This window comes from Schistocerca nitens, chromosome 1 (assembly GCF_023898315.1).
Source record: "Schistocerca nitens isolate TAMUIC-IGC-003100 chromosome 1, iqSchNite1.1, whole genome shotgun sequence".
Taxonomy (NCBI): Eukaryota; Metazoa; Arthropoda; class Insecta; order Orthoptera; family Acrididae; genus Schistocerca; species Schistocerca nitens.
The window spans coordinates 739,266,803-739,283,443 of record NC_064614.1 but is presented as its reverse complement, the minus strand read 5'-3'; the positions used below and the strand labels follow the sequence as shown (position 1 = coordinate 739,283,443).

At 39.6% G+C, this 16,641-nt stretch overlaps 1 protein-coding gene across 1 annotated transcript in view; it reads left to right on the top strand.

Annotated features, from left to right (window-relative positions):
- Positions 1-16,641, top strand: part of LOC126260269 (guanine nucleotide-binding protein-like 3 homolog) — a 91,564-nt gene that overhangs the window by 24,483 nt on the left and 50,440 nt on the right. The window contains exons 4-5 of the mRNA XM_049957599.1: positions 792-927; positions 13,003-13,245. Of these exons, the coding sequence (XP_049813556.1) occupies positions 792-927; positions 13,003-13,245 (379 nt within the window). The remainder of the gene's footprint in view (positions 1-791; positions 928-13,002; positions 13,246-16,641) is intronic.

Below are 16,641 nucleotides of genomic sequence, written 5' to 3'. Positions count from 1 at the left end.
GCACTTTGGATGCGATTTCAATATTGAAACTTTGGGAACTTATTCTCCATGAGTTGTACAAACAAATAAAAAATAAATCGAAAATTGACATTTTTGGTCAATTTCATCGAGGTCCCCCCTTAATTCTTCAATCAGTTTATTTCCATTTTTGTTAATCACTAAGAAATATCTTGGTAGACTGTCTGTAAAGTGGTAAATCTGTTACTGATTCCAATTACACATTATCTGAGATTTGACCTTGTTTGACTATTTTGGTGTTTCCTAGCTTTAGGACACCTGTCTCACATTCTGGAGGATGGTGTTTCAAATCCCTACCTAGCCATGTGGGTTTAGGTTTTCTGTGGTCTCTCTAAATTGTGTGAGGTGAAATGGGGGGGATGGTCTTTTAGAAAAGAACATGGCTGATTTCTTCTTCCAATCTGGTCTTAGACTGCATCTCTTAGAGGGATAGTATACCATAATTGTCCTTCTGTCTTGCCGTCAAGAAACCTTATATTAGGAAGAAATTTGTTGAATAAGCTGAATAAGCTGATTATCTGTGCTTTAAATGAGTGTTATGGATAGAGGAAAACAAATTTATTTCCTGAGGGAATGAAAGAAGTGAAAATCTTGCTTGACCATACGCATACACAGTAGAAATTGTGTTGAGAGAGAAACTTTCATTAAACCTTCTTATGATTTTTTGGTCGTTGCTTAGCCTGTTCCTGTGTCATGAGAGATTTTTTTTTATATGTGTATTTTTAAAAACTGTGAATCTTTTATAACCATTATCAGACACAATTGTGGCCCAGGTGCTGCAAGCAGCTGATGTCATTCTGGAGGTTGTGGATGCCAGAGATCCCTTGGGAACGCGCTGTCAACAGGTAGAGCAAGCTGTTCGCGATTCTGCTGGCAGCAAGAGACTTGTTCTTGTTCTGAACAAAGCAGGTAGTGTATAGCTTCTAATTGCAAGATAATCTATCATCATCCAATTCCCTTTTCTTTTGACAGCTCTTAGTTTTGATTGCATTTGTATTGTAATTCGTGGTCTGTCCCCTCCCTTTATGCGACCTTGAAAAAAGTGATCCATAGCCACAAATGTCTGTTAGCCTCTACCACAATGAGTTATTGTACATCAGTTGCCACAAAATACTTGTGTGGAACATACTATTTCATTAATTAAATTCAATGTGGCAGCTTAAAATTATGTTGGACAGGAAATTCATTGTGCATAAATAACATGGTTTACTCAGACTTTTGTGCTGTAAGGAAATGCATTGTGGCTCAAACTGCAGTTTATGTACAATTTCTTTTTCCTCACTGCTTTATCTATGTAAAGGATTACCTCTAAAATTCCTTGATTCGTATAATCTTCAAAAGTGGCATGAGAAACTCCTATCTTATTCCAGGATAAAGTTTCACATTTAAAGCGAAAAATGCTCGGAATGGAACCATTTTATATTTCAAACTTGTATTGGAGTATGTAAGCTGTTAATGTGGGTAGTATATTCAGTGTAATTGACAAAGAATTGTGAACAATTAAATATGTGGCGCAGTGAAATGTAAAGTGAAAAAATTTGTTAGTAACAAATATCCTGTTTTCCACAAATGCAGTTAGATAAATCATGGATGAAACAGAAGCTAATCTTCAGTTGGTAGAATGTAAACCTATGATAAACACATTTAGTATTCCAACACCTGTTTGTGTGCTGTACATAAAAATATTTAAAACCTTATTGAACAATGGAAAATCCAAGATTGAATGTAACAATATTGTGAAAGGGAAAGTTGTCACTAAAGATGACACTTCTGGTGACATTTCTCAATTGCGTACAATATTAAAATGTTCTGTCTCTGTAACAGTTGAACTTATTTTGTTGCTTTTTTTATTTGAACGAAAATAATTTTCCAGGTTCTTTGAAAAAGTTTAACAGGTTTTATAAACAGTTGGAAACTTTGCCACACATTAAGCCAGTTTCCATTACATATTAATATCATGAAATCAAACTCCAGTCTTATTTGATACAACATTTTAATTCATCCTAGACATACATGGTCAAAAGCTTCCAAAATATGTATACAAATTCCAAAATATCCAGGTTGTAAACAATAGTACTTTCATGCTCTTTGGTTAGAACTAAGTAGTTCACATGAACTAAATATGCATTCAACTAAGTCAGTATCTTACTTTGTACTGAGTGATGCCTAGGGTACCGACAGTCTTCTAAACATCGACCATTGAAAATGAGCACTATTGCTAATGTTTTTTCTGTAGATGGAAACCAGTATGCAGTTGTCAGTCTATGTGATAGCATAAAGATTACAGTGATTTCACTTAATTCACAAATGATACATATGATCCCTGCAATCCACCAGTGAGTCACCTATAAGGCCGCAGACGTTCTTCTTTGTAGGTAGTGAATTTTAATATTCTCCTGCTGTTTCTGGTTCTGTGTTGGACAAATGAAATTCCTTCTCCCTTGCTCCATAAAATTTGTACAGTATAAATCCGGTATTACATGAACAAGTCATGTGTGGTCAGCCTGCTACCTAGTGACAGAACGAGTGAAGCTGCGATTTCAGCCAACAGTTTATCCACTGGAGAGAAATATGAGCCATTCTATTCTGCCATGGATCTGCACTTGTGCAATAGAAGAGGTGTGTGTGCACATGCGTAGAATGCAGGATTTCCAGCAAGCTTTCTGCTTGTTATTGTTTTCAAGTGTGGTCAGTCAGCAGGTGAGAAATACATGAGCTCTGGAGGAATCTTTTGGTTATTGCATTAGATATTCTGCACATTCAAAAAAATTCCAGAACATTCACAATTTCGTGCGAATGGGGTGTTGGCGCGAAATGCAGTTAATGTCCCTGCACACACCTGTGTTTAATGTGTAACTGCTGGAAGTGTAATTGTTGTGTGTCTGTTAGATAGTATTCATTGTTGTGTTGCACAGTTTCTGAGTTTTGAGATGGCACAGTTAGAGGAGCAATGTTTTTGCATTAAATTTTGCGTGAAACTCGAGAAAACCTTTACAGAGACACACCAAGTGATGCTGGAAGCCTATGATGGTGAGTGACTAAGCCATACTCAGTGTTACAAATGGTTCACACTGTTCAAAAATGCCCAGATGGAAGTTAAAGATGATCCTCCTTCAGGACGCTCTTTGATGTCTACTGACGATGCTCAGGTCGGGAACATCAACGAAATTGTGTGTGTTAATCGAAGACTGACTGTCCAAGAGACTGCAGAAGAATGTAACATTTCAGTTGGATCATGTCATGAAATCCTTGGAATGTCTTATGTTGCTACCAGGTTGGTCCCACGGCTCATGAGGCAAGATCAGAAAGACATTCGCCTTGATATCTGTGCAGAGCTTTTGTATTGCGCATATGAGAAAGAGATGTTTCTTAAGAAAATCATAACTGGTGTTGAGACAGTTATGATGTTGAGAACAAGGTTCAGTCTTCGCAGTGGGTCGGAAAAGGATCTCCAAGACCAAAGTAAGCTTGTGAGGTCAGGTCAAATATCAGAGCCATGCTTATAGTTTTCTTTGACTTTGAAGAATTAGTTCATCATGAATCCATGCCACAGGGATAAACTGTTAATCGTTGATACTATAGGTACGTGTTGTGAGACCTGTGTTGAAAAGACGAAGATTTACAATGATAGATGAGATGAAAGAAAATTCAAATAGCGCTTCACGCAATCTAATAAGAGGCGTTCCACGACTGCTTCCGGAAGTGGAAATGGCATTGGGAGCGGTGTATCAATTGTGGAGTAGAGTATTTTGAAGGATACTATGCACAATAAATAAAAGGTAAGTGTAGAAAAGTTTCGGAATTTTTTTGGAAAGACCTCTGAGGTACATTGTACCATAATAAGCTACATTTACAAATGTTTAATTCTGATTTATATGTTTTATGTATGTATAATTTTACTTTCGATACATGTATGTATCACTTTAATTGGTTAAAGTACTACATGCATTAAATTTGATTGCACCTTTTGTATTATTTCAGTATTCCGGGAAGGATAGTGTTGAGAGAATAGGTGCACAAGTCAGAGCAGTTGTTCCAGCCTCAACCATTGAGGATTGTAAAAGACATTTTGTTTCTTTGTAGTCACACTATTGTGAAGTAGCTTTCCTTATTAGTGTGTCATTTGTGCATACTCCATCATGTATGATTGACAAGGCGCATCCATTCTGATGAAGTTCACGAATTGCTGTGGATCTTTGAGCCTGAACTCCTTCATTAACAGGGAATATATGTTCCTTCTTCCCAACCAGAGTCAAATCCAATTCATACCTCTTGGGATTACATCGTCATTCCGCCTGCTTCCCGACGACTGAGGTGAATACTATCACAGCAAGTGCTGCATAGATAATTATGTCCTCTGTGTCTAAAATGCTGTGGAATGTAAACATAATCATTTGCTTGTACCAACATGACATAAAATGAACACTTTTATCCATAATTCTGTATAATGAAAATTTAATTTCATTACAGCTGCACAAGACAACAATAACTGCGTAAAAATATGAAGTTAGACCTCTCAGAAGTTGCAATATGAGTAAATAGCAGCTTTGCAAAAATATCAACTTTCACACTCAACAATGTAAACAAGCCTGTAGTTCCTGTTATGTACCCTTGGGGCAGTGTTGCAGACTTGCATGTGATAGATGCGCTTAAGTTTGCCCATTAATTTGAGTCCAGACATACCTACTAAACTCACTTCACAGGGTCAATCTAGTTGGACCATTCTTCTGTTTTTCTGCTGTTGAAATTCTGCAACTTTGTCTTTGAGCAGCAGTATAGGTGGTTATTGTGTATGACTTCACTACTCACAACTAAATATTCTGAACTTCTGCTGTACTCATTGTGGTACTTCAGTGGGCCTCCAACACACCATTGCATAGTCTCTTCCTGTGGCCATCTGCGTTGTGTTCCCATTCCTGCTGACTTGGTGAACTCAAAAAGTTTGTAGCGAGTTTTTAAATCACTAAGCCCACCATCTGAAAAAAAAAAGATTTTTGCTACCTGTGTATGTAGCTGTTGAAAAATAACTGCATGTACTGAGTCATGTCTTCTGTTTTCACCTACAACTGTAGCACTTTTGGTCTTATTTTGAAAATGGTGCCCCTGTAAAAATTGAAACTTAGTCAAACTCCAATAAAGCCCTCCAATGAACCATCTTTCTGTGGCAGAATCACAGGCAAGTTGTCAGCAAAATTGAAATCAAGCATTAAAGATGGTTGTTCACCCACTACACATCCCTTCACTTCTGCAGTATGTCATTGTTGCAGTTTCTTCAGATATTTGATGTGTTATGGGTTTTGCAGTCCATTTTTTGAAGTTCACTAATGAAAGTATCAGTGGCTTCTCTTTTCTTAATCAATAACTGCTTGTGTAACTGCTTATGTCTGTTGGGCGAGTACTCTTGAAATACGCCAGTGATGTTACGAGCACATTTCAATACTTAAAATCTCCAGTTCGACATGTGGGTGGTGCAGCTCTGTACGATAATGACTTTTTGAATTTAACATGCCTGTGATACATTGTTAGCAATATCAGGATTTTTTTGTGGCATGTTGGTTATTGAATAACGTTCCAGCACTGGCATCCATATGGCTTCAACCACTTGCTTTAAATACCATCCTCAAATTGCAGTACATGCACTTCGTTATTGGCAATGTGACTTTTATGAATTTACAATTAATGATTCTTAAGTTTGTGAAAATCAAACAAGTATTAGATAATGATATTATAAATCCAGTCTCACAAGCTGTGACATAGTTGCGAGTACAAGCAGTGATTCAGGTACTGTCAAATGCCTTTTCTTCCAGTCTTTGATCACAATATAAAGTCCTTTGATTAAGGACTTTATATTGTGATCAAAAACAGGACTAAACATTTTACAAATCCAGCCAATTGTGCTAGAAATTTCATACTGTTCAACATGTGTAAAATTAGGGGAAGTTACATTTATTAATAATGAGTTGGAGCAATTTTAAGAATGTAACTAACTCAAAACATCTAAATGATTGCTAACACTAATTTGTATAATTCACACAAGATAAATTTCACTGAACAATTGCTTTTTACAGTTGAAATATTACAGGATTAAATATTGGCAGTGTTTATATATTGACAATGTTTATATGTCTTTATTATTGTCTAATTTCATAATTACATTAGTAGCAGGATCAGAACATCATCATTGTCAAGACTGTAACAGATACATTCATAAATAACACTGAAAGTTGTTTACTAATAATGTTTGCAATGCACATAATTCGTGTTGTATTCTTGAGTTGGCATGGTTTCAGTGTATTCAGAAAATGTCGTCCCATTCTGCTACATTATACCCCCTTCCCACACCTACTACCCACTTCACAAGTCCAACCAGTGTTTTGCATCACATTCCATCTGCATCAAAATACACGCTGGACAAAGCAATAAATGCGAGGAATTCAAAAGGAGTGTTTCGAAAACTAGATCCTTAACATGGTCACCCTGTCAACAAAGCACTTGTTCAAATTGCAATCATTTTACCTGGAAGATAAATGAGACTGCTCTTGCCGGATTAATAACAAAAAAAAGACACTGTCACTTTAACAGTTGCACAAGAAAAAGAAACTACACTATACATACAGAGGGCCATTCAATATTCCACACTGGAACGTAAAAATTTTTTGTACCACAACCTAACTTGGTAGTTCCACTCCCGAATAGAGATGTCTCTGACGTGTGTCTTGTGCAACAAGTTACTTGAAGCTGCGACGTATGAGACAATCCTGGTGATCTAGCAGGCCAAGCCAACATGTCACCTCTCTGTAGAGCATGTTGGGTTTCAACAGCAATGAGCATTATTCTGCTGGAAAACACATCCTGGAATGCTGTTCATGAATGGCAGCACAAGAAGTTGAATCACTGGATGGCGTACAATTTTTGAGTCAGGGTACTTGGGATAACCATGGAATACTTTAGCCGTCATAAGAAATCGCACCCTAGACCGTAATTCCAGTTGTAGGTCCAATGTGTGTAGCACACAGACAGGTTGATTGCAGGCCCTCAACTGGCCTCCTAACCAACACACAGCCATCGCTAAGGTGGAACCAGCTTTCATCAGAAAACATAACAGACCTCCACACTGTCCTCCAATGAGTTCTCACTTGACACCATTGAAGCCACAAATGGTGGTAGTTTGGGATCAGTGGAATGCATGCCACAGGGCTTTTGGCTGAGAACTGCCCTTGAAGTAACCAAATTGTACCAGTTCATTGTGTCACTCTAGTGTAAACTTCTGTTCAAACTGTTGCTGCAGATGCAATATGATGCACCAGAGCTATATGCTTAACATGATGGTCTTCCCTCTCGGTAGTGCCATTTGGCCATCCGGAGCCCAATCTTGTTGCAGCTGTAAATTCTCGTGACCACCATTGCTAGCAATCGTGTGCAATGGCTACATTTCTGCCAGGTCTTTTCACAGTATCACAGAAGGAACATCCAGCTTCTCGTAGCCCTATTATACAACCTCAGTCAAACTGAGTTAGATGTTGACACTGGCATCTTTGTCGCCTTAAAGGAATTCTTGACTAAAGTCAACTCACCAAGTCTAATCTCAAAGGTAACTAATACTCACTATCATTACAGCATGTATTTTTAAGCAAACCTGATTCGCATCCTCATAGTAGTACTACTAGCACTGCTGTTATGCGACTGGTGTAAAATTTGACTATATTATATAAATGGATAGATAAGAGATCTACTCACTAAGCAGTGTTGAGGAATACACACACAAAAGGGTTTACTTTTACGAGCTTTCTGAGCCAGTAGCTCCTTCTTCTGGTAGAAGAGTTGAAGAGCAAGGAAGAGGGGTAAAGGCAAAGGACTGGAGAGGTTTAAGGAAAAGGGTGTAGTTCAGAAAAGTCACCCAGGACCCCAGGTCGAGGGAGAGTTACCAGATGGGATGAGAAGGCAAGACTGATTGTTGGGGATTGCACCAGATGAGAATTGAAAACCTGACAGCTCAAAGGTGAAAGACAGGGTAGTATGCAAGACAGGTATTACTACTAAAACATCGTGCATGAGTTAATAAAAGTGAAAAGTTTAGTGCATTGTGTGTAATAGAGGTGGGAGGGGAATGGCAAAAAATAGACAGGTCAGAAAATGACAGATGTAGAAAACTAAAATGGAGTGTGCTGTTGAGATGAAAGGAATTAATGTAAATTAAGCCCAGATAAATGGCAAGAACCATGGACATGTGTGTGATAGTTCCCACCTGCGGAGTTCTGAGAAACTGGTGTCTCGGGGAAGAATCCAGATGGTGCGTTTGGTGAAACAGGCACAGAGCCCGTGACTGTCATGTTATGCAGACTGCTCGGCAACAGGTTAGTGCATGTTGCCTGTATACACTGTCTGCCTATGCCCTTTCATCCTGACTGATAACCGGTTGGTAGTCATGCTGATGTAAAAGGCTGAACAGTGTTTACATAACAGCTGGTATATGACATGTTGTTTCACAGGTGGCTCTCTCTTTGATAGTAGTTGTTTTGCCTGTTACACGGCTGGAATAGGTGGTGGTAGGAGGGTGCATAAGGCAAGTCTTGCAGTGGGGACAGGAGCCATAGGGTATGGAGATGGTTGCAGAAGGAGCAAGGAGCATAGGGTCTGATGAGGATATTGCAGAGATTGGGAGGGAGACAAAAATCTGTTCTCCCAAACTATTGTCCCAATCTGTGCAATATCCCTGTCGGACCTTATGCATCTTCTGCACCCATCTCCATACCCTATGGCTCCTACCCCTGTGACCATCCCCGCTGCAAGACATGCCATATGCACCCTCCTACCGCTGCAAGACATGCCATATGTACCCTCCTACCACCACCTGTTCCAACCTTGTAACCGGCAAAACATATACTATCAGAAGGAGAGCTGCTTGTCTTGTACCAGCCGTTATGTAAACACTGTCCGGCCTTTTGCATCAGCATGACTACCATCCTATCAATCATGATGAATGGACTTAGTACGAGTGTGTATACAGGCAACACACAATATCCTGTTGCAGAGCATGCTGTATAATGTGAAAGTCATTAGCTCTGTGCCTGTTTCACCACATGCGCCATGAGGATTCTTCCCCAGGCACTAGTTTCTCAGAACTCTGCAAGTTGGAATGAGTACTACAAAATGTTGTTGGTTCTTGCCATGTACCTGTGCTTAAATTACATTAACTGCTTCCCTGTCCCAGCATTTCTTCGTAGTAACTACTTCTTTCTTCAGTCCATTTTAGTTTTCTACATCTGTCATTTTCTGTCTCTATTTTTCCCCATCTCCCCTTCCACCTCTGTTACATGCAATACACTTAACTTTTCACTTTTATTAACGCATGTGCAATGTTTTAGTATTAATGTGTGTCTTGCATATTACCCAGTCTTCTACCTTCAAGCTGTCAGGTTCTCAAATCTTGCCCAGTGCAGTCCCCAACAATCAGTCTTTCCTTCTCATCCTGCCCGGTAAATCTCTCCTGACACGGAGTTCTGAGTGACTTTTCTGAAGTGTACCCCTTTCCCTAAATCTCTCCAGTCCTTTTTCTTCACCCCTCTTCCTTCCCCTTAAACTCTTCTGCCAGAGGAACGAGCCACTGGCTTGGAAAGCTTGTAAAAGTTAGATCCTTTCATGTGTGTGTTCCCTGTTGCTGCTTGGTGAGTAGATTTTTTTATCTATCCGTTTATATTATGGTGTGAAATTTGAATAGATATCATCTTTCAGATGTAGAAACACGCCTACCAACTTAAGTTTGTCACACAACTCCTCCTTGATGTTGCGATTTTTTTTCCATCACTGTATATGCAAATAGTCTCCTATGGTCTCAGTCAGTAGACATTTCAATTACAACCATTTCCACAAAAACCTTCAATCAGTAGAATGTTCACAGTAGTTGACTGATACTGTTGTTGTTGTGGTCTTCAGTCCTGAGACTGGTTTGATGCAGCTCTCCATGCTACTCTATTCTGTGCAAGCTTCTTCATCTCCCAGTACCTACTGCAACCTACATCCTTCTGAATCTGCTTAGTGTATTCATCTCTTGGTCTCCCTCTACGATTTTTACCCTCCACGCTGCCCTCCAATGCTAAATTTGTGATCCCTTGATGCCTCAAAACATGTCCTACCAACCGATCCCTTCTTCTAGTGAAGTTGTGCCACAAACTTCTCTTCTCCCCAATCCTATTCAATACCTCCTCATTAGTTACATGATCTACCCACCTTATCTTCAGCATTCTTCTGTAGCACCACATTTCGAAAGCTTCTATTCTCTCCTTGTCCAAACTAGTTATCGTCCATGTTTCACTTCCATACATGGCTACACTCCATACAAATACTGTCAGAAACGACTTCCTGACACTTAAATCTATACTCGATGTTAACAAATTTCTCTTCTTCAGAAACGATTTCCTTGCCATTGCCAGTCTACATTTTATATCCTCTCTACTTCGACCATCATCAGTTATTTTGCTCCCCAAATAGCAAAACTCCTTTACTACTTTAAGTGTCTCATTTCCTAATCTAATTCCCTCAGCATCACCCGACTTAATTCGACTACATTCCATTAGCCTCATTTTGCTTTTGTTGATGTTCATCTAATATCCTCCTTGCAAGACACTGTCCATTCCATTCAGGTGCTCTTCCAGGTCCTTTGCTGTCTCTGACAGAATTACAATGTCATCGGCAAACCTCAAAGTTTTTATTACTTCTCCATGGATTTAAATGCCTACTCCGAACTTTTCTTTTGTTTCCTTTACTGCTTGCTCAATATACAGATTGAATAACATCAGGGAGAGGCTACAACCCTGTCTCACTCCCTTCCCAACCACTGCTTCCCTTTCATGTCCCTCGACTCTTATAACTGCCATCTGGTTTCTGTACAAATTGTAAATAGCCTTTCGCTCCCTGTATTTTACCCCTGCCACCTTCAGAATTTGAAAGAGAGTATTCCATTTAACGTTGTCAAAAGCTTTCTCTAAGTCTACAAATGCTAGAAACGTAAGTTTGCCTTTTCTTAATCTTTCTTCTAAGATAAGTCGTAAGGTTAGTATTGCCTCACGTGTTCCAACATTTCTACGGAATCCAAACTGATCTTCCCCGAGGTCCGCTTCTACCAGTTTTTCCATTCGTCTGTAAAGAATTCGCATTAGTATTTTGCAGCTGTGACTTATTAAACTGATAGTTTGGTAATTTTCGCATCTGTCAACACCTGCTTTCTTTGGGATTGGAATTATTATATTCTTCTTGAAGTCTGAGGGTATTTCGCCTGTCTCATACATCGTGCTCACCAGATGGTAGAGTTTTGTCAGGACTGGCTCTCCCAAGGCCATCAGTAGTTCTACTGGAATGTTGTCTACTCGCGGGGCCTTGTTTCGACTCAGGTCTTTCAGTGCTCTGTCAAACTCTTCACGCAGTATCTTATCTCCCATTTTGTCTTCATCTACATCCTCTTCCATTTCCATAATATTGTCCTCAAGTACATCGCGCTTGTATAAACCCTCTATATACTCCTTCCACCTTTCTGCCTTCCCTTCTTTGCTTAGAACTGGGTTTCCATCTGAGCTCTTGATATTCATAAAAGTGATTCTCTTCTCTCCAAAGGTCTCTTTAATTTTCCTGTAGGCAGTATCTATCTTACCCCTAGCGAGACAAGCCTCTACATCCTTACATTTGTCCTCTAGCCATCCCTGCTTAGCCATTTTGCACTCCCTGTCGATCTCATTTTTGAGATGTTTGTATTCCTTTTTGCCTACTTCATTTACTGCATTTTTATATTTTCTCCTTTCATCAATTAAATTCAATATTTCTTCTGTTACCCAAGGATTTCTATTAGCCCTCGCCTTTTTACCTACTTGATCGTCTGCTGCCTTCACTACTTCATCCCTCAGAGCTACCCATTCTTCTTCTACTGTATTTCTTTCCCCCATTCCTGTCAATTGTTCCCTTATGCCCTCCCTGAAACTCTCTACAACCTCTGGTTTAGTCAGTTTGTCCAGGTCCCATCTCCTTAAATTCCCACCTTTTTGCAGTTTCTTCAGTTTCAATCTGCAGTTCATAACCAATAGATTGTGGTCAGCATCCACATCTGCCCCTGGGAATGTCTTACAATTTAAAACCTGGTTCCTAAATCTCTGTCTTACCATTATATAATCTATCTGATACCTTTTAGTATCTCCAGGATTCTTCCAGGTATACAACCTTCTTTTATGATTCTTGAACCAAGTGTTAGCTATGATTAAGTTATGCTCTGTATATGTGTGGATGGATATGTGTGTGTGTGTGTGTGCGAGTGTATACCTGTCCTTTTTTCCCCCTAAGGTAAGTCTTTCCGCTCCCAGGATTGGAATGACTCCTTACCCTCTCCCTTAAAACCCACATCCTTTCGTCTTTCCCTCTCCTTCCCCTCTTTCCTGATGAGGCAACAGTTTGTTGCGAAAGCTTGAATTTTGTGTGTTTGTTTGTGTTAGTTTGTGTGTCTATCGACCTGCCAGCGCTTCGTTTGGTAAGTCACATCATCTTTGTTTTTAGATATATTTTTCCTATGTGGAATGTTTCCCTCTATTATATGTATATATACTCTATAACTGTAAAGTAGGATTCACATAAAAAAGCCCAACATTCTCAGTCTTGTTTAGGTGCCTATCAGTGCCTCAACATCTGAACTATTATTGTTACTTTTATTCCTTAAAAATGTATATTGCACCAAGGATTTTCCATTAACATAGAGACATTTTATATTGCTGATTGTGGTGCTTTCACAAAATTCCGATTTCTCTCTCTCTCTCTCTCTCTCTCTCTCTCTCTCTCTCTTTCTGTGTGTGTGTGTGTGTGTGTGTGTGTGTGTGTGTGTGTGTGTGTGTTTCCACAGTTACACATGATAATAAAATAAAATTCATAAAGAATAATGTTCAAGCTTTTGGTTATGAAATTGTTACGAAATTTGATATTTATGCCACATCATTTTTTTCATTGTTATAGATCTGGTACCACGTGACAATCTAAATGCTTGGTTGAAGTATTTGAGGCACACTGTGCCAGCTGTACCCTTCAAGGCTAGCACACAGCAGCAAAGCCAGCGGCTGGGCAGGAAGAAGATGCGACAAGCAAATGATAAGATGATGCAGGGCTCCACCTGTCTTGGCGCAGAACTGTTAATGTCACTGTTAGCAAATTATTGCCGAAACAATGGAATCAAGACATCCATATCTGTTGGAATTATAGGTAAGTGTAAAATAATTGAGGCAGGTAGATGTATTTTGTGTTTATTTTATCCTTTGTGGAACACAGAGAACACTACCCAATTAGTCAGTGGCAAGAAACTTCCTTGAACCAGAGTAGCACCCTACTGTTTTGTGTAAACTTTTCAAAATACATGTGAGTTCTCTAAAACAACCTACTGAGAAGTTAAACATTATTGGCAAAAGATATTCTTATTAATTAATTCTTCCCAACCACTGCTTCTCTTCATGCCACTCGACTCTCATAAGTGCCATCTGGTTTCTGTACAAATTGTAAATAGCCTTTCACTCCCTGTATTTTACCCCTGCCACCTTTAGAATTTGAAAGAGAGTATTCCAGTCAACATTTTCAAAAGCTTTCTCTAAGTCTACAAATGCTAGAAATGTAGGTTTGCCTTTCCTTAATCTTTCTTCTAAGATAAGGCGTAAGGTCAGTATTGTCTCACGTGTTCCAACATTTCTACGGAATCCAAACTGATCTTCCCCGAGGTCGGCTTCTACCAGTTTTTCCATTAGTCTGTAAAGAATTCGCGTTAGTATTTTGCAGCTGTGACTTATTAAACTGATAGTTCGGTAATTTTCACATCTGTCAACACCTGCTTTCTTTGGGATTGGAATTCTTATATTCTTCTTGTAGTCTGAGGGTATTTCGCCTGTCTCATACATCTTGCTCACCAGATGGTAGAGTTTTGTCAGGACTGGCTCTCCCAAGGCCGTCAGTAGTTCCAATGGAATGTTGTCTACTCGCGGGGCCTTGTTTCGACTCAGGTCTTTCAGTGCTCTGTCAAACTCTTCACGCAGTATCTTATCTCCCATTTCGTCTTCATCTACATCCTCTTCCATTTCCATAATATTGTTCTCAAGTACATCGCCATTGTATAGACCCTCTATATACTCCTTCCACCTTTCTGCTTTCCCTTCTTTGCTTAGAACTGGGTTTCCATCTGAGCTCTTGATATTCATACAAGTGGCTGTCTTTTCTCCAAAGGCCTCTTTAATTTTCCTGTAGGCAGTATCTATCTTACCCCTAGTGAGATAAGCCTCTACATCCTTACATTTGTCCTCTAGCCATCCCTGCTTAGCCATTTTGCACTTCCTGTCGATCTCATTTTTGAGACGATTGTATTCCTTTTAGCCTGCTCCACTTACTGCATTTTTATATTTTCTCCTGTCATCAATTACATTCAATATTTGCCGGCCGCGGTGGTCTCACGGTTCTAGGCACGCAGTCCAGAACCGTGCGACTGCTATGGTCGCAGGTTCGAATCCTGCCTCGGGCATGGATGTGTGTGATGTCCTTAGGTTAGTTAGGTTTAAGTAGTTCTAAGTTCTAGGGGACTGATGACCACAGCAGTTGAGTCCCATAGTGCTCAGAGCCAAATTCAATATTTCTTCTGTTACCCAAGGATTTCTACTAGCCCTCGTCTTTTTACCTATTTGATCCTCTGCTGCCTTCACTACTTCATCCCTCAGAGCTACCCATTCTTCTTTTACTGTATTTCTTTCCCCCATTCCTGTCAATTGTTCCCTTATGCTCTCCCTGATACACTGTACAACCTCTGGTTTAGTCAGTTTATCCAGGTCCCATCTCCTTAAATTCCCACCTTTTTGCAGTTTCTTCAGTTTTAATCTACAGTTCATAACCAATAGATTGTGGTCAGAGTCCACTTCTGCCCCTGGAAATGTCTTACAATTTAAAACCTGGTTCCTAAATCTCTGTCTTACCATTATATAATCTATCTGATACCTACTAGTACCTCGAGGATTCTTCCATGTATACAACCTTCTTTTACGATTCTGTGATTAAGTTATGCTCTGTGCAAAATTCTACCAGATGGCTCCCTCTTTCGTTTCTTAACCCCAATCCATATTCACCTACTATGTTTACTTCTCTCCCTTTTCCTACTCTCGAATTCCAGTCACCCATGACTATTAAATTTTCGTCTCCCTTCACTACCTGAATAATTTCTTTTATCTCATCATACATGTCATCAATTTCTTCATCATCTGCAGAGCTAGTTGGCATATAAACTTGTACTACTGTAGTAGGCATGGGCTTTGTGTCTATCTTAGCCATAATAATGCGTTCACTATGCTGTTTGTAGTAGCTTACCCCCACTCCTATTTTTTTATTCATTATTAAACCTACTCCTGTATTTGATTTTGTATTCACCTGACCAAAAGTCTTGTTCCTCCTGCCACTGGACTTCACTAATTCCCATTATATCTAACTTTAACCTATCCATTTCCGTTTTTAAATTTTCTAACCTACCTGCCCGATTAAGGGATGTGACATTCCACGCTCCGATCCGTAGAACGCCAGTTTTCTTTCTCCTGATAACGACGTCCTCTTGAGTAGTCCCCGCCCGGAGATCCGAATGGGGGACTATTTTACCTCCGGAATATTTTGCCCAAGAGGACGCCATCATCATTTAACCATACAGTAAAGCTGCATGCCCTCGGGAAAAATGACGGCTGTAGTTTCCCCTTGCTTTCAGCCGTTCGCAGTACCAGCACAGCAAGGCCGTTTTGGTTAGTGTTACAAGGCCAGATCAGTCAATCATCCATACTGTTGCCCCTGCAACTACTGAAAAGGCTGCTGCCCTTCTTCAGGAACCACACGTTGTCTGGCCTCTCAACAGATACCCCTCCATTGTGGTTGCACCTACGGTACGGCCATCTGTATCGCTGTGGCACACAAGCCTCCCTACCAACGGCAAGGTCCATGGTTCATATGGGGGGTCGTAAATAGTAGTGCAATGAATTTTATACTAGGCCATACAAAGATGTTGATCTAATAAACTGAGAAATGACGGAAGAGAATTTGAGCCCTTAAATCATTTGACTATGTGGGCTACAGTGACTCAATAATATTCCTATCTGATAATTGTAGAGTTCAGGTAAAAATTGTTATTCCATATTTGTAGTCAAAAAAGTAATTGTGGGCGACTCCAGCAATGTGAATGAGAGCATTATCATCATAGAAGGAGCAACATGCTGCTGGGAACAATACTTGCTTGATTGAATAAACACAGTCACCATAAAATGGTTTCTTTGTTCACACTAAATATGTTTCATTTTATTATAACTGTAGGAGCCACTGAGAACGACAGTGTGACTGCTGAAACTACTCCAGAACTTCTACCGTGCTCCACAATTTGATGACGACTGCTGTACGTGCATTTTTCTCTACGAGTGAACATTTTATGCAATAGAAAACCATGTAAAATTAGATATGTGAAAATACTTGCAGTTTCCCTTTGGTTTAGTAATCCAAGGACCATCACAACAAATTATACTTCATGACACCAGGAGGCATGTCTTAAGTACGATGCTCATGAAGTACGATGTTCTTTTCCTCGATTGAGCTTCAGCTAAT